The 24,945-nt window shown below is 43.6% G+C and overlaps 1 protein-coding gene across 5 annotated transcripts; it reads right to left on the bottom strand.

Annotated features, from left to right (window-relative positions):
- Window positions 1–158: 158 nt before the first annotated feature.
- On the bottom strand, window positions 159–24,227 carry ptpn6 (protein tyrosine phosphatase non-receptor type 6). 5 transcript variants are annotated; one of them, XM_031575623.1, is made up of 17 exons: window positions 23,787–24,227; window positions 21,790–21,939; window positions 21,123–21,154; window positions 20,500–20,622; window positions 19,062–19,256; window positions 12,384–12,570; window positions 10,478–10,594; window positions 9,908–10,042; window positions 8,748–8,844; window positions 8,478–8,557; window positions 8,046–8,192; window positions 7,681–7,812; window positions 6,447–6,601; window positions 4,867–4,934; window positions 4,344–4,495; window positions 2,168–2,232; window positions 159–698 (listed from the first exon to the last, which is right to left on the bottom strand). In XM_031575623.1, the coding sequence occupies exons 3-17, from the start codon at window positions 21,128–21,130 to the stop codon at window positions 596–598; spliced, it is 1,764 nt and encodes a 587-aa protein (XP_031431483.1). In that variant the 5' UTR covers window positions 21,131–21,154; window positions 21,790–21,939; window positions 23,787–24,227; the 3' UTR covers window positions 159–595. The 5 variants fall into 5 exon arrangements, with proteins under 5 accessions (XP_031431483.1, XP_031431484.1, XP_031431485.1 ...); XM_031575624.1 differs by lacking the exon at window positions 21,790–21,939; XM_031575625.2 differs by lacking the exons at window positions 21,790–21,939; window positions 23,787–24,227 and adding an exon at window positions 22,564–22,583.
- Between the last annotated feature and the right edge of the window lie 718 nt (window positions 24,228–24,945).

Here is a 24,945-nt window from a genome sequence, read left to right as displayed (position 1 = left end):
ATAGGCTACGTGAGCTATTGGATATTTTGAAAGCTTACATTTCATCACTGTTAAAGCTGTTCGACCATCTAGGTGACCTGGCACATGGAAAGGAATAATTGCTTGCCAGATCTGCTCAGAACCAGCTTCAGGTTGACAATGACATACGGACCAGAGAGTACATGAAACATTTCTTTATTTGTTCTGCTTTAAATCAGTATCAAAAGGAGTCTTCACTGGTCAGGTGTGTAGCCAGAACATGTCTAATTATATTCCCTTACAAGTAGCCAACCATGAAAGGTGCAAAGCAAACCAAAATATTGAAACATCTATAAGTTAATTCACAATGAAATGTACCACAGTGTTCCACACCAACAGAAGACTGAAGACTAGTCCAGATGTGGTGACGTACGCCAGCCTAGATCTGCTCCCAAGTGACCTGAGATCTGGGCTTGCTTTCACCCTAAGCCCCACACTTGGTTATTGGCAATGTGCTCATGTAATGACTTAAATGATTTAAATCTAAATTTGGAAATTCAAACACTGTATCCAGTCTAATTGATTTCAACATTGCTGTACAAACCTATTGTTTTATTTTCTATATTATTATTTTTTTTTATCTTTTTCTCACGGATCCACTCTTCTTGTCTTCTGATTTCTGCTTCTTGACATCTTTCTTTCCCTTGGCCCCTAGGTTCTCATAAACGTCTTCTTTATGCCTGACAAAAGCAAAAGAACAGTTAGTTTGCCAAATGTTCATTCAGAGAACAAAAATAACAGCATAGATAACCATTACCAAAACATTAACCATGAGACGCATCGATTCATTTCAGAGTGACCTTAAGCCTCATATGACAGTTTGATTGCTGCAGGAACTGAAGACTGTGTCTGCTTTTGAAATGAAATATAGAATAAATATATCATAAAATCCATTTGATGCAGTAAGACCTTTCGATAAATTATTAAATAAGCACGCACACACTTACAAACACACACACACACACACACACACATAAATACTCACTCATACACACACACACACGCACACACACACGCACACACATACATACATACTCACTCACACACACACACACACACACACTACCTCTGAGGAATATGGGAAGAGAGATATTCTTCTTCCCTTTTCTGTGTTCCTGCTAGTTTGCTTGGCAAATGGTGAAGGTTATCTCTATGAAGTAAAGTTACTGCCTCTCTGAGGGCTAACTCGGCTGTAGCAAGCACATATCCCCTAGAGTCTAAGGCTAACTGCAGTTGCATAAGGCTGGATTTAGGCAGTGATCTGGCCAGAGTTATGCAGTAAGCTTGTTGTAGCCCACTGCTGGGGCCACTCGACAGGCTTCCTATTGTCTCTCTAAATAAGATGTTGCATAACTTCATGAGGTGGACCTTTCATCTGGGTCCACGTGTCACAGGTGCACAACAAGTGCAACACCACATGGATTCTGGGCGTTGTGTTCATTTTGATCCAGAAGTTTTTTTGTGTGCAAAAAGTTAATTTCCAAATTCCTGTTTCATCGAAACAGTGGTGACATGAGGCAGTTGTCCTATGGTAGTAACCTGAGACTGTGCAATAAAAGAAGACAGGGGGAGGTTAGCCTGCAAATGTACTAGAATAAAAAAAAAATTCAAAGACAGCTCTACAGTGACTATGACGGACCTGAGGGACTGACTGAGTGACTTGAAGTTGAGCTCAGTTTCACAAACCTAACATACCAACCAATACCAATACCAAGTGTTTTATTTTTGTCACATACAACAAATGTAGTGAAATGTAAGAGGGTCTACGCTCCATACTGTGCAAAAATAAAATAAAATAAAATAAAAACGTGGAGGGGATAGGGTTAGTGGCTCACTCTAGCATGAATCACAAACTGAACCTACGTAGAGGGGATAGGGTTAGTGGCTCACTCTTACATGAATCACAAACTGAACCTACGTAGAGGGGTAGCTGGGGTTTTGTGGTTATGAGGAAAGGCATAACTCAGGTGGTGGCTGACTCTTAGATAGGTCTGGCCCATTCAGAGGGAATGAAAACACAAACACAAACACACACACACACTGTGTGCATGCATATGTATGTGTGTGTGTGTGTGTATATGTATCTGTGTGTGTGTGTGTGTGTGTGTGTGTCTGTGTGTGTGTGTGTGTGTGTGGTGCCTGGACTTACTTGGAGACCTTCCGGCAGGCCTTGGGGTGCTGGGGCCTCAGGTTCCCATACTCCGTCTCTGTTTCCTGCACAGGGAGGGGACACACACAGATGACACTCCCTTCTGATGAGGGCTCTGAATATGGCAGGTTACTCTTTTTTAATTCATATAATTATTCAATTAAATAAATAAAAAAACAGATATCTGTACTACTTTCACAAAGTCGAACTCTAACACACTGAGACACACACCTATAAAACCCTCTCTCACACATTGCCATTACAATTACATGGCATTACAAAATTTACCAAAGTCACGTCCAGTCCAGTACAATACATATACATTTTTCTATCACTAAGTGTGCTCCCTCAGTATTATATCCATGGCCTTGTTCCACTCCTTGCAAAACCAGTTGAGCGTGGAAGACACGATGAGCAGGAGAATAAAAAGGCAGAAGCTCGATTATGTCTTCTGAACAGTCGCTCACAGTCTTTCTCAACATCCCGCCCTCTCTTCCTCCATTGACCCACCCAATTCAAGTTTTTCCAGGTAACCATCTACATTTGCCAATAAGCCCGAGGCAGCAGATGTAAATCTTTTAATCATCACGATAAGCATATTGGGGGCTGGGGGTACATGGAAGAAATGACAGGACTTTCAGTTTCCTAACTTTGGCTTTTCCATGTATGATGAGTAATCACGACCACTACGCACGCACGCACGCTGACTCTAGCTCTCTCTCTATCTCTCTCTCTCTTGCTCTGTCCGTCCATCCCCGCCCCCCTCTGTCTACTAAAATAAATCACTGAACATGACAACAAACTAAAAGCCTATGTTCCAGTCAGTGGGGACAATCATGCCACACACTTCTGTTGGTCAGGCTTATTTGTATTATCCAAATTTGCGGGTCAAAGTTCACCAAATTGCAGCCAAAGCACCCTGCACAAGCATGCGCCTGGTTCACAAGGGAAGGTTACTGTAAGAGTATGACAGCAAGGGAAAGTAATTCCAAAGTCTGAAGTGACCCACTCTGAGGAGCTCACCTCCCAGCCCCCTTCTTTGGCCAATGAGGACTCTCGGTTCTGTTTTAGTTGAGTCCGCCTCCGCTGTCAAAGCCAATTTCTTTTAAAACCCTGCTCCCCCAACCTCTTTCTTGTCATTTCCTTTGTGTTCTCCCTCCTTAATGCTCACCTCCTTGCCCTTCTACCCCCCAAACCACCCCACTCCACCCTTCATGACCCGAAAACACCTCTGCCTGTCGAGCCTCATCTTGGAGCCCCTTTGATAACACCCCACCACAGAGTCTAAACGCTTTCCCATGTATAAGAGGCATTATGGAGTTTTTGTCTGAAACTAGCTAGCTAAGGCCGAAAGTGTACTACGATCCGCGCACGGTGTGCATGACACACGGTGCGCATGACACATATGTCAACTACAAAAATTTCACGTGGACTCATGTGCATTGAGTGTGCATGGCTCAGGGTTAAGACAGAACAAGCTCTATTTATGCTATTTATTCATTTAGAAGACGCCTTTATGCAAAGAGACTTGCAGTACAGATGCACATTTTCATTAGTATGTTCACTCCCTCGAAATAAAACTACAGAAAACACACTGACAAAATGAGAGTTTCATTTACTTCATGCTTCAGCGAATCAAAGCTGATTAGATTACCAGTAAGGGTATTTAATGGAAGGTAGCGATTGGTATTTAGATAGAGGAGTAAATGGTTATGAAGAGGCAGAAAAAACTACAGACCTATTAAAAAAGCAGTCTTTGCTGTATATGCACACAGCGTAGAGATATTATTTCAAACACTGCGGCTGAGCGACTGAGCCTGTGCGCTGAGACACGTCCTCAACAACAGAAAAACAGGTTTACTTTGGAGACACCCAGTGTCCACATTGCGCAAAGCTGTGAGTATACCTGCCCCTTAACTAGATACCTGCCATCAGACACGCCTAGCAAACACCAATAAAATGTAGCTAGCTTGCCAACTGATGTTTTTTGGGAGTATAGATTATGTCTGGTGACCTTGTGTTGTTAGAGCTGGCTTGACATTTTCGCAGCTTCATAGTTACCAGCCTGGGAGGCCTGTGGCAACAGCGGTGTTTATTATGAACAGGTGAACAGCCTGGGAGGCCTGTGGCAACAGCGGTGTTTATCATGAACAGGTGAACAGCTCCGTGTCCTCACCTGGCAGGCCTGCAGCTTGGTCTTGGTGGCCTCGATGTAGTGGCTCACGGCCAGGTAGATAAACTTATACTGGGCCTCAGTCTGGACCATCCCCGATCGCTGCTCCCTCACCATCTGGATACACTTCTGGATGTCAATGTCACTATCCAGCCCTGGAAAAAAACACACACACACACACACACCCACACACACACAGACACAGACACAGACACAGACACAGACACAGACACAGACACAGACAGACACAGACACACACACACACACAGACACACACATCAGAGGATGTTGTACACAATGCACTCAAGCCTGGTAAGTCATTACAGTTAGTGACCAGTTAATGACTGGTCCTTCAGGTCCTAACTAGTGGTCCATTAATGATTAGTGATCACTGACATGATGTTTGCCGTGAACAGACAATTGCTCTGGAGCAGATAGAGGACCAGGGTGATGCTTATCTTTAGTGTCTATGATACCAATCAGGATGCTTACCTTTAGTGTCTATGATATCAATCAGAATGCTTACCTTTAGTGTCTATGATATCAATCAGGATGTCAATCACTATGATGGTGCCAGTGCGACCGATGCCGGCACTACAGAGAGAAAACACAAACATACACAAACCACTGCTTTTAATGACTGAAACAGCATGGTTATGGTTTAAGCTGGGGAATCAATACTAAATTAATCATCTGCTATCTGGCTAAAGTAGTCAACTTCAACTTTAACCTTTATTCTGCTCCGTTTGTACTATGCCGCACTGCTCATTAAGATCTTCTGTGTCAATATCACATATGCAGTCTCCTTCCTAGAGGAACAGAGGGTTTGCCTCCACGCTGGTGTTCTCCTGAGACCCATGTGAAGACCACCTCGTGGACGTGGGCATATTAATGCCAGTACAAATGTAGGTGCCTGTCTTGCGTCAGAATCAGTGAAGCGGATATGTTGTGGACATCAGTGAAGAGGACGAGAGGTGGTTTATCAGTGAGTCTGACGTGGACATCAGTGAAGTGGACAAGAGGTGGTTTGTTAGTGAGTCTGACGTGGACATCAGTGAAGAGGACAAGAGGTGGTTTGTCAGTGAGTCTGACGTGGACATCAGTGAAGAGGACAAGAGGTGGTTTACCAGTGAGTCTGACGTGGTGATACGTACCACAGGCAAATCTAGGTCATTGATTTTGGTCGCCGTCTTTCTCTCTGCTAACTACATGGCTGTTGCATGTTTTTCTGTTTTCCGTTGTTTTTTTGTAACTGATAAGCCTCTGTAATCAGCCCTTATGCTTACATGAGAGGACGCTGTGTAAGCTGGAGCTCAACCCTGCAGGGCTGTGACTTGAAGGACAATGGCCTCTACTGTGAGACAGCAGTGACAAAATAACTCTCTTAATGAAAGTCTAAAAACCCACCCTCGCAAGATGGCCTTGTCATCTACCCATGCCCCAGCACAGGGTCTGATGCAGGTTATATGGGAGGAACAGACACTGTGGAGGCCAGCAAGACAGATTGCCATTGCAGTAATACCTGCATAGCTATGTAAAGTGGGTGCCATAACTTCAGTAGTCTCCCTCCTAGTAGAGCTCTCTAATGTCCCGAGAGTGTGTGTGTGTGTGTGTGCATGTAGTTCTCTGTCTGTGAACCTCTGTGCAGGCTCGCAGGCTGCCGTTCATCTTTGATGGACAATGGCAAACCCAACGAACCGCATATTCTACCAAAGTCATCCACAGTTTCCACAGAGAGTAAAAGCCCAATGGTGAGGGAGCAAAATGCAGTGCTGGATATAGGAAGTAGTGTTAATGCCTATGTGTAATGGAGGCCAGCTGGTTAGTGTTGTAGTGTTGTAGTGCTGTGCAGTAGAGTATACCACTTTCCTCCCCATGCCTCTTATGGAGGTCTCTCATGTGGAGTCCCCAATAGTCTTAATGTCCATGGAATAGTCCCTCATAGTCTTCATGTCTCTGCATTCCCCAATAGTCTTAATGTCCCTGCAATATTCTCTAGAAGTCCTAACATCTGTCCCTACTGTAGTTTGACACCTTCATGTAGTACCTGCTGTAGTTTGAAACCTTCAGTGGTCTAACAGTTGCTCTACTGGCAGAGCTGTTTACCTGCAGTGGACGATCATGGGCCCGGCTTTTGGGTACTCCATCTGTTTGGAGTTGACCTGCGTGAGGAAGCTGAGCACCCCACCGGGCTCCTGGGGCACGCCGTGATCGGGCCAGCTCAGGTACTGGTACTGCCAGATGGTCCGCGCCTGCTCCGACTGGACAGAGTGGAAGACGCATCAGAACATTTACTCTTGCAGAAGCTAATTATTGGTCCTGTCTGTGACGGTTTAGTTCAGCGCTCACAAGGACAAGCCATGATAAGGCTACAAGGTTAAAGTCTACAGCTGCTGATGCATGTTAATGGATCAACAGCCTACAAGAGAAAATCCATATGAAATATCAACACAGTATTTCAACACAAAGTCCATCAATTTACATGCTCAGTTTTTTTAAATGTGATCAGTATGAGTGAGGGAAAGGAGGATCAATCATATTATTACTACTCACTATAAGTACTAATATTGATTATGTCATTAACAGCCCTAAGTGAATATAGTCATTATCTCTGCGCTTTTAAGTGAACGTGGTCATTATAGCTCATGCAGTTAGCCCCTGGGTTTCCTCATATAAGGAGGAGGAGGTCAAAACCAGGCTGACCAGGAGAAATTGATTTTAATTATTCAGTAAAGAACATTGTGGATAGATAGCACTCATTCTTTTTCATGTGCTGTGATATATGAAGTATTTGGCCATCAGTTTTTCCCAGAAAGAGCATGGTGCTTGTGAGAAAAATGTGTGTGTGTTTTATGGTCAAGCCAGGAGGACTTTGTTCAGACACACAATGCCTCTGCAGCATTATCATAAACTGAAATGTGCTACAAGAATATAATATAATATAATATAATACAATATAGTATAATATAATATATTGATATCTTACATACCTAAGACTCCTAAGCAGGTCTATATAATGACCTCTGTGTTGGCCGAGTAAAGCAGTAGTATGGGAGCATTCCTGGTCTTAGGCTGCCTCAGCTGAGAGGCTAAGAGTCTAAACCTCTCTGAGAGTCTCATACTGCCAGCATTAACCTTATGGTCATAAACCACTGTGCTCTCTCTCACTCTCTCTCTCTCACTCTCTCTCTCTCTCTCTCACTCTCTCTCTCTCACTCTCTCTCTCTCACTCTCTCTCTCTCACTCTCTCACCATGTCCATATATGCCACCCCTGTCTGTGTGTGTGTGTGTGAGAGAGAGAGAGGGGGAGCGGCTGTGCAGAGACACAGCCAAGCTTACCTGGTCCAGAGGCGCCATCTCCACAACGCGGATCTTGTAGTCGGTGGCATCTCTCTCTGAGACGGACGACACCAGGTATCGCCCAAACTCTTTTCTGGTCCCACTGTCTGGCCAGTAAGGCACACACTTGTTCTGTTTGGGGAAGTCAGCAAACATCAACTGCACTAGCCTGTATAGTGGAATGTCAAATGTGTTTTGCAGTTGCTGCCAGCAACACTAATAAATAATTGTTTTTGCCAACCAAAAAGGGCACCAGATAGCGTAGGCTAACTAGACTAACTAGATTGAATCTGGGTCTTATTTATCTGGGCCTGATCATACATGTGATTTCAGAGAAACTCTTCACAACACTCAAGTATACCCACCCGTCCCTTCTCAACCTCCCTCGTTGTCATGACGATGACCCGTGACCCCTCCTGCCACATCATCTGCCAGAAGTCGTTGACGGTGCTGAGAAGGCACCCCTGGCAGGCTATGTATGCCTTCTGAAATCCAGGCTCATGCAGTTTGTTCTGCCCTCAGGAAAGATGAAAGGTGGACACCAGCAGCAGGTGATATTAGTATGAACAGCACACAAGGACACACTGCATGAAATACTCAATTGCTGGGATTTCCGTAGTGAGATTGTATTGTATGTGTGTGTGTGTGTGTGTGTGTGTAAGGTGTGTTTGCATTCAAACGTGTAGTATGTATACTGACCCTTATATATTTGTCATTGATGTAATCCATGTGTGTGTGTGTGTGTGTGTGTGTGTGTGTGTGTGTGTGTGTGTATATGTAGTAGTGTGTATACTGACCGTTACAAAATTGGCATTGATGTAATCCGAGCCCACAGTGTTAGGGTCGCCTGACTCTAGTCTCACCCGGGTTTCATCGACTGCGTTTTTGTGTGTGTGTGTGTGTGTGTGTGTGTGTGTGTGTGTGTGTGTGTATGTGTGTGAGTGTGTGTTGTGGGGAGCAGACAAGACAAGAGAGAAGATTAAAATGAGTGCAACTCAAGCTAAATAAGTAAACGTCCAAATAAATGCTAAAAACACTCAGGAGGAAAAAAAGACAGCGCCACCCACAGGGGAGGATGTTCTTGTAGCGGTTCTTGCTCTTGTTCTCCGGCCTCATCCCTTCATCGCGGCTCTTCTTTGCCTTGGCCTCTAACTTCTGCAGGGCCTGTGGCGGAAAGAGAGAGGAAGAGACATGAAGCTACTGCTTGAAATAGAGACAGAGAGAAACACAAACAGTATATAGGGGAAATAGAGAGAGAGAGAGAGAGAGAAACACATACAGTATAGAGGGGAAATAGAGAGAGAAACACACAGTATATAGGGGGAATAGATAGAGAAACATACAGTATATAGGGGAAATAGAGAGAGAGAAAGGGGGAATAAAGTTGCTAAAGAAAGAGAGAAAGTGGCAGAAGAAAGTTATAGCCTAAAGAGAAAGAGAGAAAGTAGGACAGACAGAGAGAGAGAGAGAGAGAGAGAGAAAGACAGAATAAGACAGAGAGAGAGAGAGAGAGTGAGTAAGACAGACAGACAGAGAGAGAGAGAGAGAAAAAAAGTCAGACAGAGAGAAAGAGAGAGAGAGAGAGAGAGAGAGAGTGAGTGGGTAAGACAGACAGACCGACAGAGAGAGAGAGAGAGAGAGAGAGAGAGAGAGAGAGAGAGAGAGAGAGAGAGAGAGAGAGAGAGAGAGAGAGAGAGAGAGAGAAAAGAAACAGACATGTCCTCTCTGCTTATCAGAGATGAATCAGCCCTGCCTAGTGGGTAGGCAGCCCATGAGCTGATCCTGTCCTGATCTGACACAGTTCTGCCATAACCACAGAATATGGAAAAATCTAACCTGATCTATATCTAGACCTGTTGCCTTACATGCTCTTCAGCTCTTCTCAGTGGAAAAGTACATAAAGGTTTCCCTAGATGAGTAGAGAAACCTTTCAGTACATGAGCTACATTAAATTATATATCTTATTATATTACGTTATACATCTGAATTGAAGTTGGAACTGGTCATGAAATGTAGTGATCTAGTCTCAGTAAGAGCCTAGCGTTGCTTTAGGACACAGTGTCTGAAATCATCGTTCATGAGGCAGGCATTAACCTGAAATCTCTGTTCACAACAGTCTCGTGCCATTTTGAGGCGGGGACATTTTGCAGGGGTCAGTCAGTGACAGGACTGGCTGTGGATTCATAGGCCAGACTTGAGGAATGGCACACCAGCTTGTTAAACCTACGTCAAACTCTTCCCAGAATCCCGCTTTGATCTTCTTGTCGGCCCCCCCCTCCATGGACTCCCCCTCTGCCGTCTGGTCCAGCAGCTTCACTCTGCTGTCGATGTCTGCCGCGTTCACTCGAGTGGAGTAGTACGGCTGAGAGACGGAGAGAGAGGAGAGAGAGAGAGGGGAGAGAGATTTTACTTTTACAAACATGTAGTAACAAAAACAAAAACATTAAAAACATTAAAATCAGATGAATCCTTATCACCCGTTTAGGGAGAAAGAAATATATTTATATATATAGAAGGGGAGACAGAGACATATATATGAGGAATAAAGACAGAGAGAGAAAGGAAAAGAGAGAATGGGGGAAAGAGATCCATTGATAGAGAGACAAACAAAGAGAAAGAAGGACAGAGAGAGAAAAGGCAACAGTTTTGAGGACATGCAATCATGTGGAAGTGGAACATAACACTTAGGGAACACCAGGGGTGTCCTTGGCTGGCTCCAGCCTGTCAGTCTAAGGTTATGACGACTGTACTTCCATGTCTGCTGCCGGCGCTGAGGATCATGGGTAATGGCACTCACCTGTCTGAGGTGCACCCAGGCACCTGACACCTCCTCAATGCCCTTCTTCTTGAAGTGCTCCACCAGGTCGGCCAGGGTGTCAAACAGCTCTGTGCCACCAACCGTGTACTGGTCATTCTGACAGACATGAACCACAAGATGGATAACATTGTCACAAAACACAAAACATTTACATAGGCAACATTTTACATTTCGCACTATAATAATACACACAATAACTTCCTTAGTATCTTCCTCAGTATTAATCAAACAGATGTATGCTAAATGCTGATGTTTTTCTTCTATGAACTTAATGTAGCATAATGAAGCGTAATGAAGCGTAATTAAGCATTACCCTTTACATACAGTCACGTCATAAATTAATAAGCAATATGCCAACAGTGGAAGTCACTACTTTAGTCACATGACGTACCAAATGCAATAATAAACTGTTGAACATGTACCAATATATATCACTAATGCAAGAAGCTGACAAACAACAGCAGGGCATTTGTTGACATGTGTTTGTACACTTGGACTGTCCTTATTGGGTGCCGTACCAGAGGACCCCGGGAATGAACTTCAGACTTCTCACCTGATCCTACTTACTTAGGCAGCTGAAAATATACACCTAATCTTTTAACCCGCAATTCCTACCCAATACAATAGACTCCATTCAAGTGCAATGGCATTACAGCTGAACAAAACACCAACAAAGTTCAAAAATCTGAAGCACAATCTGGCACATATGCGCTAAACTCATATGTGTGTATGTGTGTTTTTTCAGAGTATTGAATGACATCTTCAAGAGTTGAGACATACAGGTTAAAGAGCAGCAGATAGGAAGCAGTAAGGAAGTGGTCACACTGTTGTATCGTTTGTGTGATTGATCTGCGTGTTTTCGCTGTCCCAAGCGCGATGACATGAGTTGCTTGGTGCTGGTCCCTCACACACGAGCGGCTGAATGAGCACCTTTGTGTGGAGTCCCTTTCTCAGGCTCGCTCTACTCAGAAATAGCTGTGCTAAGCTTTTAAGAGGAAGATCCAAGAACAGGGCCCACTGTTTGGCCAAATTACAACACTATCCCTACGTGCCTCTCGCTTTTTAAAGGATATTTTATCACAAACGAGAAGAAACAGTGACTCCTCTTCTGACACTAAGGGCGGCCATTTTCTCACATAGCAGGGGCATACATACAACCACAGGGGCATGAATGCCAACTGACTGACCTCCCGTCCGGTTCTGCTTGAATGTCAGACTTCTCTCAGAAGATCATCATTTTGACACACAGCTGCAAGGCCAGAGGGAGCAGCGGATGTTTTGCACAACCGTGAGCGGGGGCGAAATGGGAAGCTGACCTTACTTCACAGCCTGGACCATTCCTGTAAAGGGAATCTCCCTTTGCTCACAACCTACGCAATGACCACGCAACTCCTCTGGGCTGATGGTCCAGTGGGCACATTGTGAAGAGGAAACAGCAGCATCAGGATGGAAGAGAGAGAGATGACGACTGCTGCACACCTCACACAAACCCTCAACCTCACACTAAAGTGCTGTGATTGGCTGTCAGAGTGTGGCACCTGTTCATTGCTTGTGGGCAATAAATAACGCATCAGGCCAAAAACTCATATAAGACTGTATATAGGTGCATGTGAGCTCCCTGCTGAGCAAACCTGGGACTTTTTTTCATCGCCTAGCTCTACCAGTAGAGGAGACACACACATACACATCTACAGGGAGACACACACATGCACATTTCTTTTCCTCTTCTTCTCACACACAAACATACACTTTTGCTTGCTCTCTCTTTCTCTCTCTCTCTTTCACACACACATGTGCACGCACACACACACACACACACACACACACACACACACACTTTCGCTTGCACTCTCTCGCTTTCGCAGACACACACACACACACCGACCTGGCACATAATTTTGATGTGAGAGACCCTCTTGCCCCCTCCTGATTTTGCCGTCTCATCCGTGAGAGCTGACAGGACGAAGTCTCCAGGTTTGGACAGCGACTCGCGCACCAGGAAGGTTCCGGACTCGTCTCTCTCCCTCAGGAGCTTCTCTGCGTTGGGGCCCGACAGGTGACCGTGGTACCACCTGCCACAGACAGAACACAACACCACACCAGTGTAAGGCAGAATTCACTCAGAGAATAATTAAATCCAGATAACGGACATTGGCAGTTTCTCAACCTGGACTGTTTGTATCCACGGCAACCCCAATGCATTGGGTGCTATCAGACACCCAAGAGCCTGGTCACAGTTCACTAATTGCCACATCCTGCCTTCCCTTTAGGATCTGGTTCACTGCTTCAGCTTTCCACCCATTGTCACAGAGAACACCTCAGGAGGTGATTTCCAGTTTGGGTTCATGCTTAATATGATATCTCATGCATTCAGGTTTTAACAGGTTTATTTTGTCATTTAAGTGTTTTTGGTCTGATTGGCATCTAACCTGTTTGTTCCCCTTGCTATTATTTACAGTTGTACTTATTCATCTGGGTTTTACATTAGATTCAGTTTCACCTATACTTTGACTGATACTAATATTTAAGCTTACTTTCTTTTAGTCAATAAACAGTTTTAAACAGGCATTAACCATTCATAAAAAGCATTAAAATATGCCATGCCATTACTTTAATTAAGATCTAACAATTGGCATACATATTGCTTAGTAATATTGTAGCTAATTTAATAATTTAATGGAGTCAGATTCATTTTATCTTTCTGCAATATTTACCACTCTAATGCATTCTTTTGCATATGTCTCAGTTTTCTGTGTTTTCTGTCGTTGGTTAGATTTCGGCTGCCCTTACATCAGCAAACCACTCACTCAGTCTCGCACACGCAGCTGACACTGGGACAAACGTGGCCCTGATCCGACAGCAGATCAGCGCCACACAGTTCCCCAGGTCCACCACCATGTGGCTAAGGCAGGAGAGGCTCTTACAAACACAAGTCAAACATTCAGGCATAAGGACTGTCTAAAAAATAAAAACACCATCTGAGTACACATGAGAGCAAGTGGAAAGCACGAGAAAAAGGAAAGGAAAGATGAGTGTGTGAGAAAGAGAAAAAAGAGGACATACTGAAAGAGATCGGCTGAATAATGAGTTTGTACTGCACTTGTACGCTAGCACTAAGGCAAAGTAACAAACTGTCTGGAGGTGCTCCTAAAACGTCTTGGGGCTTCAGTCACATTTGATTTAGCCTGACGTTTTGAGCTCTACTTGCGCAGTGACAGTCCTACCAACAGACCTCATTCTGACTTCTATTTTTTTTTTTTTTTAATATAAAAAAATAAATGAAATTGGCATTGAGTTTAATAATAGACGGGTTAATATTAATAGTACTGACTCCCACATATGCACACCCAGTGACTGGGGCAGAACACACATGAATATCTGTTACATTAAATAGAACAGAGCACAAGCTCAAACCACAGCCTATAAATAAAATGGCTATAATTCACATTCACATAAGATACCATTTACAAATCACAGTCGAAGATTAATGGCTGTTTTAGTGATATTAGTAGTAGTGGTGTTAGTGTGTGTGTGTGTGTGTGTGTTTATGTGTGTTTTGTCCTCTCTATGGTTGTGTTTAGAGAGACGCCGTTTAATTTTAGTTCTCTCAAGTTCTTGATTTCTTCATCTGGTCTTCCTGTACTGCGGTCGGAAAATTCTGACAAGATTTCTCGACTCGCAACATGACTGAGGTCTATTTTTAGCACCTCTCTGTAGCTCCCTTTCAGAAAGAGAAATAAGCTAAACCAACTCTCCTCTCGGGGGCTTCTTTTGGTAGCGCTGGCCAGGCATCTCTTTAACTATCTGCAGGGTTTTCTCAACACTGACTCCTATCAGTATCACATACAGCAAATGCCCCCCACCCCCCCGACACACACACACACACACACACACACACACACACACACACACACACACACACACACACACACACACACACCACAGCTATACACATCACTACTTATAGCCATACACACACACACATCATAGCTAACATCTATAAACATACATGTGCACATCAATGCTTACAGCCACACACACACACACACACACACACACACACACACACACACACACACACACACACACACACACACACACACACACACACACACACACAAATACGTCACAGCTATGAGCTATACACATCACTACTTATAGCCATACACACACACACACACATCATAGCTAACATCTATAAACATACATGTGCACATCAATGCTTACAGCCACACACACACACACACATCACAGCAACCAGCTCTTTAATGAAAGGAGGGTATTTTAATTCATTTATTGGTGTATCCAGATGCAAAAGCCCTGTGGATATCTTAGAACAGCAGGTTAAAGAAGACAAGGAGATCTAAGAGAGAAAGTGACTGATCTTGTCCATATATAGCAGATAAGATCCAGGGTCTGCAAGTGTCCGTCAGAACTGGGGTTATCAGACCCATCTGCTGTTTTCATATTTTCTGCACGGGGTCTATCGTCTGCCTTCCAAGAAACGTTGCTGTCTGAGGCATTTGATGAGAACATCACTTTGATCTCTTCCTGTCTGCAGCAAACACAGTGTTTCATATTATTTGCATGGCAAGCCCACTAATACAACATGGGCCATGGCACGCACGAATTGCTATCGTCTGATCCTTTCCAAAGTATTCTCAGTCTCGTCCCTTCAGTCCCTTTTTCTCTTTTTCCATGGTTTTTGGTTAAAAATGAATGCAAATTCATGACATAACATTTCCAAGAGTAATGTTTTATAGTAACGCAAAATTGTAAAATAATATAAAATGTTAAATCTAAATGTATATGTAAAGGTTAAATCTGAATCTAAACATTTAATCTAAATCTAAATGTTAAATGTAAATGTTGAAAACGGAATATTACAATACATACAGGAATTGACTATGTTCCCGGTGTGTAAGGTCAGTTTTTTTTTTCATGGAAAAAGCACGGCATTACACAAATGGAGCATGGCCAATTACATTTTACGTAACTGCAAAACATTACTCTGGGAAATGTTATTGCATGAATTTACATGAATTTCTCTCGAAATGCTTCAAGTGAAAAAGTGGCAGCAGGATTACAGAATATGCAACATTTTACAAACGGAGAGTTAGTAGTCCCCATAGTCACAGTGACTAAGGACAATTGTAACATGCCAGTTTGAAGGGGTAAAGTCAAATTTACGGCAGCAGCCATGTATTGTTCAAGACAAAATAGTGGTGGATAAGGGTTTTCTGTAAGTTGTAGTCTTCACAGTGTTTGTTTTCAAAATGTGAGTGAGAGTTGCTTACAAAACAAGGGTGTCACATTTTCGCAAAAGTGGCTAACCTATTTCACATTACTCAGGGATATTTATTTACCTATTTATTAACTGCTATGTATTATTATTTAGCTGTGGCAGTTAGTGTGCACAGCAACTTACGTTTTTTTTTAGCTGTCTGATGCTGCCTCGTCTGTCTCGTTTTTTTTTTTTTTTGATAATGACAATAAAGTACTTTGAACTTGAACCTATTACACATTGCAACTGATTGTACAATTGTCCTCAGTCGACCTCTCCTAATATTTGATAAGATAATTGGGATATAGCACGCTATTCAGCTAATAATAATGCTAACATCTAGTTCATAAATCACTGATCACAACCACCTGTTACTTCTCTTCCTGTCAAAAGGCATCAATTGTGCAGTCAAAATTGTGCAGTCACATTTGGCCCACAAAATTACTTTTGTCTATAACTTTTGACAGAGACTGAGATGCAAGCTGAACTTTTGCATGTAGCATGCTGATGCCATCACACATGTTGTATGTGAGTTTCATCACACATGTTGTATATGAGTTTCATCGCATTATGCATACAGACACGAGCTGTGTAATTAAACAAGTTACAACTGTCCTCATGTAACAACTGGACCTGGTCTCCCCTACCCAGCTAGCATTCAAACATGCGCTGCCTCAAGGCCTCAGCCCCCAAGAGCAAGTACATACACCACGGTGGCAAGGTCAAAGGGCAGGAGGGAAGGGAGGAGAAACCGTACAAGCAAGCAGATTGTATAAATGTATACATACGCCAGTCATGGAAAAACATATTAGCACACATTCGGCATAGATACACTCAAGGATACATACAATGCTTTCAGTTGCTAAAAATGGGTCGTACAACAGCATAGTCGGCACACAGTGTGGTCATTGGGTTACTGTTAAAAGCATAGAGGGCACACAGTGTACTTATTGGGTAACTGTTATAAGCATACGTTGAGTGCAAGCAGGCGAGGAGGAAAAACTGCAGCCGCATCCCCCAGTGGAGATGGGGAGTCTAGAGTAGGAGAGGAAGAAAGGAGACAACGTGAGTGGACAGAGCTAGGTCTCCTAGCAGGTTGTGTCAATTAATAATAATTAAAGAGTATACTTGAGTACACAGTGTGTGTGAGTGTGTGGGTGTGTGTGTGTGTGAGTTTGCGTGTGCATGTGTGTGTGTGTGTGTGTGTGTGTGTGTGTGTGCGCGCGTGTGTGTGTGTGTGCATGATGCATGATATGTGTCAGCAAATGGTCAAAGCAGTAGAAGCGAAAGAGAGCGAGAGAATGAGGAGGATAGGAGCACGAGAAAGAGAGCGCAAGAGAGGAAGGCAAGGATGCTCTGGTCACTGTTTGCAAATGTGTCAAAACTAAAGTTTCCAACCGCAAGAAGAAAGGGAAGTCAAATAACTGAAAGAGGGAGGGGTGCGTAAGAGGGGGGTGTAGACAGCAGATAGGGGACTGGGGTTATTTTTGGGGTTACTTTACACGTACTCACAACCTCACTCACACATCATGCACAAAAAATCTTACACATCACAGAAACAGACACACACACACAGCGGTGACCTCAGGATATCACCCACTTAGGGCATCCTACCCCAGCCTGTGAAACTGAGTACTGACCATGGTTAGCAGAACTCTCTACGATGTTCCTCTTTCCATCCAACTCTACAGGGGTTAAAACACAAGGATGCCTGCTATTCCAGACTCCACACGGCACTGTCTCTCGTCTCTCTGATCATTGCTGGTTTGAACATGCTGCATGACTCATTTTGTGTTGCAATAGTAAGCATAGCAGAGCAAATGACTGGCTACTGGCTTGAGGTTGGGTTGTCTAATGTGTGGGTGTACTCTCTTTTTTAGGCTGGGACCATTGAGGTGTAGAAGTGGGAAAAGCCAACAGTTCCCAGTGGGAAAGATGCATGCCTGGGAGACTTTCACCAGGATGGGCGCTCAGCTTTCATTTTAAACTGAATGAAATATAACAAAATGCCTGTAATATTTGATCAAACACCATTACAAACAGGCTGTGGTTTTAATCGTGGTACAATGTACAAACAGTAGCAGTCGCGAGACAGAGAGAGTTATCTGCAAGAGGACGCAGGACAGAAAAACACTGCTGTACCCAGCTTTAACACATGAGGACGCAGGACAGAAAGACAATGCTGTGCCCAGCTTTAACACATGAGTGTTTGAAAGCTTTTCAAGGGGGCCTCGGCTTAGTCGTCAGACACAGACGGGCTCTTTGCACTGGGTCTTTTTTCAGAGATCAAAATCCAATATGACCAAAAACAATAAAAAAAAAAGCTAAACGACCACAAGGGCCGACCACAGCCCAGTTCTATTAGCCTCCCCACAGGGGGATTTGCGGACAGCATCTGAACTGAGCTGGCCCTCAGACATGGCCCTCAGACATGGCCCTCAGACATGGCCCTCCTCAAGGCCAGATAACTTTGAGGCCCACTGTTTGTTTTTATTTGATCTCAGTTTGAACACGTCCACAGCGCTCTGGATATCAAACACACGTTGCTTTTTCTAAAAAAAAAAAAAAAAAAAACTTCCATTTGCGTCTACCACAGTGCAGGTATAACACACTGTCTGAGCAAGCATCTGATCTGAGTTTGCCGACTACATGTTCGCAGACCTCTTGATGTAACCACGTCGTGTCATGCACAGAACCATCAGTGTAAATATCAACCAATCCAATCACTTTGAAATTATCAGGAAATAATTGTGAGTAATAAAGAAATAAGTGTGATATTTATAAAACTGGACAGACCCATTTTTAACTGCCAGGGGCAACCATTTCTACTGGTTTATGATCCAGGAGACTAAGGATTCGCCAGAATTATAAAAGTATGAAAAACACCCTCTGTGTTTGTGTGTGTTTGTCTATGTATGACCGCTACATGCGTCAATGCAGTTACGGTTATTTACTGTAAAATATATGTGCAAATATATGTGTCTGGGAGTACAGTAATACAGTTACAAAATGTTGCATATAACTGATGCAAAAAGTACACTGTGTTAAAATGCTTAATGCAACACAATGCTTAAAATGGATTTAGTAATTTTACATTTTTGTTTTGTTTTTGCAACCTGGTATCTTGGTCCCTGGTGTTCAGTTATTTTGAATTATTTTATCATGAAGTCTGCTCTAGATTCTACAGTATCACATGTATCTATCCCTACTGACCTCCGACCTTTGGCCTGGGGTCAAAAACAAAGAGCGAGGGTTCAGGGGGGGAAAAGGAGCGCTAACCTCTCAGAGGTCGGGTCGGAGCTGTTCAGCGGATACTTGAGCTCGATGATGGTGCCATCCTTGTCCTGGAGAATGCCGTTATCGGCCGTGTAGTACTCTACCAGCTCTGTGAGGGTGGCAAACTTCTCGCCACCGTACAGGTCGTAAAAGTCGCCCGTGTTCTGGATCCTGATGTGGGTCACAGCTTCCCCAACTCTGGTTCAGATAGGGTCAAATGCAGATATAAAGGTAGGTTAACACATATGGATACAATTAGTTTTTAGGCCATCACAATATAAATGTAGCACACAGAAGGCTATTATGAGATATGATTCATAACATACCAGGAAATATACTTTTTTTTATCAAGCTTTAGTGTGTCTCGGTGGAAATAATTGTATTTCTTTTAGCTCAACGCACATCCTGCTCAAGGGAACGCACATCCCGCTCAAATGTATGTGGTACGTGGTACTACTAATGTACGCTCTCTACCGAATGAACCAATCTATCACAACAAAACTGATATGGTGGAATGTAGTGACAACATAATTAATATGGTGGAATGTACTCACAACATAATTGATATGGTTTAATGTACTGTCATTGTATAGGACTCAGAAGCCTGTTGGCCCTCGGAAGGTTGAGAAAAGGAGACTGTCTGTGTATGCTGGTCAGTCAGTCCGTCAGCTCTCACTGCTACCCCTAGCCACAGCCCAACCCTTTGATGGCTCTCTCTCTCTCTCTCTCTCTCTCTCTCTCTCTCTCTCTCTCTCTCTCTCTCTCTCTCTCTCTCTCTCTCTCTCTCTCAGCAATGTGCAATTTGACAGTTACATAATCCTCACTTTTTCCATCACACTCACACTCTCTCACACACACACACACACACACACACACACACACACACACACACACCTCAACTGTAGCATGTGTTCTCACGCACATATGGTGTTAACCAGGTCATTCACCTTACTTGCACCTTTTTGAGAATAAGCGGATGAAGTTCACACCATTTTTAAATGGCATTACCACTATCTCACCGATTCTCACCTATCCCCTCATGCCAAAATTGCTGTCAAAATATATGTGCAACTCTATTCAATTCACCTTTTTATGTATGTGCAGTATAGAAATTAAATTGAAGAGACAATTGCCCCAAACAGGGATCCCTACAACACAACAGTATATGTCGTATATTCCATATTCACTATTCGTGTTGACATAAAACGTATACATAAAGTCAGCCCATACTTTTGAGCGAAACAAACTGTATTTCATGTAAACGCTATGCTGCACTGCTTTTCCCAGCTATCGCCACGTTTATTATTTGATGGGAATGAAAACACAAACACAAACACACAGTGCATCCTTCAGACACTGAGATATGCATGTATATGTGTCTGTGTGTGTGTGTCTGTGTGTGTGTGTGTGTGTGTGTTTGTGTGTGTGTGTGCTTAACTACCTGACAGAAAGGGAGAAATCTCCCTGGTTCTTTTTGCTGGGTCTGGCCAGAAAGCTGCCATGGACGCCTCTGGACTTCAGGATTGTCTCTGCGTCTATACCAGACAAATCTCTATGGAACCACCTGTAAAACACACACACACACACACACACACGCACACACACACGCACACGCACACACACGCACACCCGCACACGCACACACACAAACGCACACAAACGCACACAAACACACACGCACACGTGGTTCAAAAACAGTGACAGTGTGGATTTTGACCTCCATCTCCACATCTTATTAACATCTTTTATGCTGTTCAAACACAGATGGAATAATACAGGCACTGATGCTCTCACTGTACACCACAAGTATATAAACTTAAAAAACGAATAATGCTCTCTCCATCACTACCTTTCACACGTATATATACACACACACACACACACACACACACACCTGTCACAGCATTGTCATTCGTAATCGCTTTTGTGCAGACGTAGAGGCACCAGAAATGGTTCAAATGTAAAAATGAAAATGACAGTGTGATAACACCAGTGTACAAGGAAGTTTATCTGCAGCTACAGGAAGGTAAGACAGGGAAAACATGAAAATGTCACTCAACTCACCGAACCATCTTTCTCTTTCGTAGGCTTTACACCTAGAGGTGAGTAAACACAGACACATCGAATAAATTACATAAACACCACGCTGCATTTCATACCCATGGGTATGTCTACACACACACATAGAAATGACATCTGAGGCCCCTCGTACCCCACGATCAAACCCCAACCCACCTCACACACACCCTCAATTTCTGTGTTCATCTCCAAACTTTTCACAGATCTTACACTAGACACACTGCACATCCAAAACTTCTGCTACTTCTGAAGGTTAAAGCTAGAGCAGCACTCTCTCTCTTCCTCTTTCTAGTCAGACACCTGTCATTTACCCCGTCTTCTTTCAAAGGTGAGCACAGCCGGTGGAAAGAACACATATACACACTTACTTGCGCACACACACACACACTCATTCACGCAAACACACACACTCATGCAAACACACACACTCATACACTTACTCTTTTCAGCTCCTCGGAGAACAAGAAGTGAACTCCTTGCTCGTCTTTATAAGTCTGTACCCGTCCGTCCCTCCCACCCTCCCTTCCTCTCTCTCTCTCTCTCTCTCTCTCTCTCTCTCTCTCTCTCTCTCTGTCAAATGTCTTCCTTCCTTTTGCGTGCTTTGCTGACAAAATAGTGAAAGTTGCGAGGCGAACGAATGAGGCATACTCACAGGAGAAGGAGACCAGACACACACGTCCCCTGGTGCCCCTCACCGACGCTCAGAGAACAAGGGACACGGACGAGGCTGACTTTTTGTATTGTTCTTTGCTGTTCTGTACAGTCCGTTTTAGTCTCTGACTGCTGTGCTCTCCAATTCCCCCTTTCAAGAATAGAAAATAACAGCACCGACCTTGTCTGAGTTTCACACTTAGCCAGCAGCAGACCTGCAAAAAACTCATGCAAAACCTGCAAAACCTCCACCCAGAGGGCACACAGCCAGCCGGGCGAGATCAGCGAGAAGAAAAAAACAGAGATAGAGTGATAGTGTCCCTCTCACAGATCCAGAAGGGGAACTTCAAACTTTGCATAATGCTGCTGACAGCAATGGAAATCAAATGACACTGGGGGGGGGGGGGTGGACTATAACCTCAGAATCCTGTTGTGTTGTCTTTTCTTTTCAATTCCTCCTTTCCCTCTCTCTCTCTCTCTCTCTGTCTTGTGGGCATTCATCTCTTTATGTCTCTATCTGTGCCTCTCTCACTCTCTCTTCCCCTCTGTCAGGGGCAGTTAGACATTATCCTCCATTAGCAGCCCCAGCTCAAAGTTCAACCTGACACTTCCTCATTAGACACAAACACACACACACACACACACACACACACACACACACACACAGACCCACCCAAACCGCCAAGGCTTAGGAGGTAAAACTCCACCGACAGACACCCAGGCAGGAACCCTCTGCACAGAGATTTATCAGACCCAAGAAGTGCGGCTCTCCTACCTTCACAAATATCCAGCAGGCACAAGGTGCAGCTGCTGACAGACAGGGCGGGGCTAAAACTACATCACCCACAATTCACTGCACAGTCAGACACTGAGCATGAGGAAGTGAGACTTGAAAAAGGAAGGCAGAGAATATGTAGGGAACAGCTCTATCTTGTGTGCGGTCATCACTCAAAGTAAGATGATTATGTAATGTTATCATCTGCACAGGTGAGAGAGAAAAATGTGACACCCAAATTTGTGTACTTTTCTGGACATTTTGAATTGCAAATGTTGATGACACGATGTTGACATCAAATTGGTAGATTTTACTATATGTAAAGCAAACTACCTATTGACAAATGTCAAACCATGAAACAACATGCATATCTCAGAACAGACTATAGAGAACAAAAGAATATATCAGTCGCAAAATAAAATACAGTGTAACCTGATATTCACCATGTTCTGAAAACACCCTTGACCAGTAACCAGTAACAGAGGCAGCTTTTAGAGGTACATTGTAAGAGGTTCAAAACATATAAACTAACCATACAAACAGAGCAGCCTCAACCAGACACAGCTCTGAGTCACATCCCAATACGGAAACACACACATACCACACACCAACTACACATTTGCCTCAGATCAGAGTAGAGAGTGTACGTAAGGACAGACTTTATACAAAACTGCCACTGAAAGCTGATCCAGTCAGTTATGTGCAGTGTTGCCAACTTGGCGACTTTGTCGCTATATCTGGCGACTTTCCAGACTCCCTTGGCGACTTAATTAGTCAAAAGCGACTAATATTTGCGTTGTAAATACGTAAATAGTTTGTAGGTCTACATTCATTAGGCAGTCGCTCTGCATAAAAGATAAAAGAAAAAAAGCTAACCTTATAGTTATATGGCAACAAAAAAAATATGTTTGTAACTACGTAAATAGTTCGTTTGTAAACTACCTGCTCAGCCTTTTCTATTCATTTTACCTCTTTCAGAATTGCATATTATGCAGATTAGTTGATTACGTCATCTAGCTACTTCTAGCTACTTTTGGGAGAGCTAACGGCGACTTCCCTTACAGAGGAGTTGGCAACACTGGTTCTGTGGATAACTGTAACATATCAACAAACGCGGACACCTGGCCTGACTCCATAAGTCCCCTCGGGGCAGTTGTTTCTCTTGTGGCGCACATACACTGACGTTAAAGAGACAGACAGGGAGTGCATAATTTAGTACTCACCCACTTACAAAACAGCCGCCTACTCTCCTCAAACAAACACACCTGGGCACACACCTCTGCTAATCCAGCGACAGCCTGTATGAGCAGAGGTGGTGCTGTGTGTGTCTGCCGTATTCTTCTCTGGAAGGCACAGCGTCTTTGTGTGTGTGTGAACACTATAGTCCCGCGTTTCTGAATTTGTGTGCGCGCGTAAACAATGGGGTGACCCTCTAGTAACGTAGTCTATGAATGTTTGTGTATGGCGTATCTGTGGTTCGATCCTCAGTCATCTACTGTATACGTGAACTCTGTGTGAGTGTGTATGTGTGCGCGCGTGCCCGCTGGAGTAGTTTCACGAAGTAAAGATGACCCGAGTCTGGAGCCCCCTCAGCCTTCAGAGCCCTGTCCTGCTGTCTCCCATTTTCCTCTCGTCTCTTCTCGTTCTCTGCCAGTTTCTGATAAGCTATCTGCGGCCACACTTACTCCCCACAGTCTACTGGCCCCCCGCCCTGTAATTTTCCTCAATTTCCTTAATTGTTGTTTGTCCCTCTGCCAACAGGCACTCCTCCTGCTTCTCCGACCCTTTCCTTCTTACCCTCCAGTTCTCTTCTCCAGCTTCTCCGAACCTTTCCTTCTTACCCTCCAGTTCTCTTATTCCTCACTCCTCACACATGCAAATATGTGTATTCCCTATCTTGGGCATTTCTATTTTTGTATTGACACACATCTGATAACCTGACTGTTTATCCAGGGCTCTCTCTCTCTACCTTGTGTGTTGTGTGACATGTTCATACACATCCCAGACAGCAGACAACACTGTAACAGACCTGGCCTTCATCCGGCACACACACACACACACACACAATGCGAAAAAATGTGAAATAATAATATGCAAGATCACACACACACAACCTACTCTAAAGCACTTTCACAACACCCTTCATAAAACATGAGGCTGGAACAGTAGTCCCTTTTTCCCTTGGCTTTTATTGTAGATCTCAAAAACCATAATCAGTACTCATAGAAACAAGAAAATGGTAATATAACAGCAATATTACAAAGCATAACAATTGAACCTTTCAATAACAATAATAAAAAAACTAGTTAAATTAAATAGCCACACTTGTGTTATCGAGGTTGAGCTTTATTGATGCAAGTCTTTACATTGGAGAAAGGTGGG

This window comes from Clupea harengus, chromosome 11 (assembly GCF_900700415.2).
Source record: "Clupea harengus chromosome 11, Ch_v2.0.2, whole genome shotgun sequence".
Lineage (NCBI taxonomy): Eukaryota > Metazoa > Chordata > Actinopteri > Clupeiformes > Clupeidae > Clupea > Clupea harengus.
This window is presented reverse-complemented; position numbering and strand designations above follow the sequence as displayed.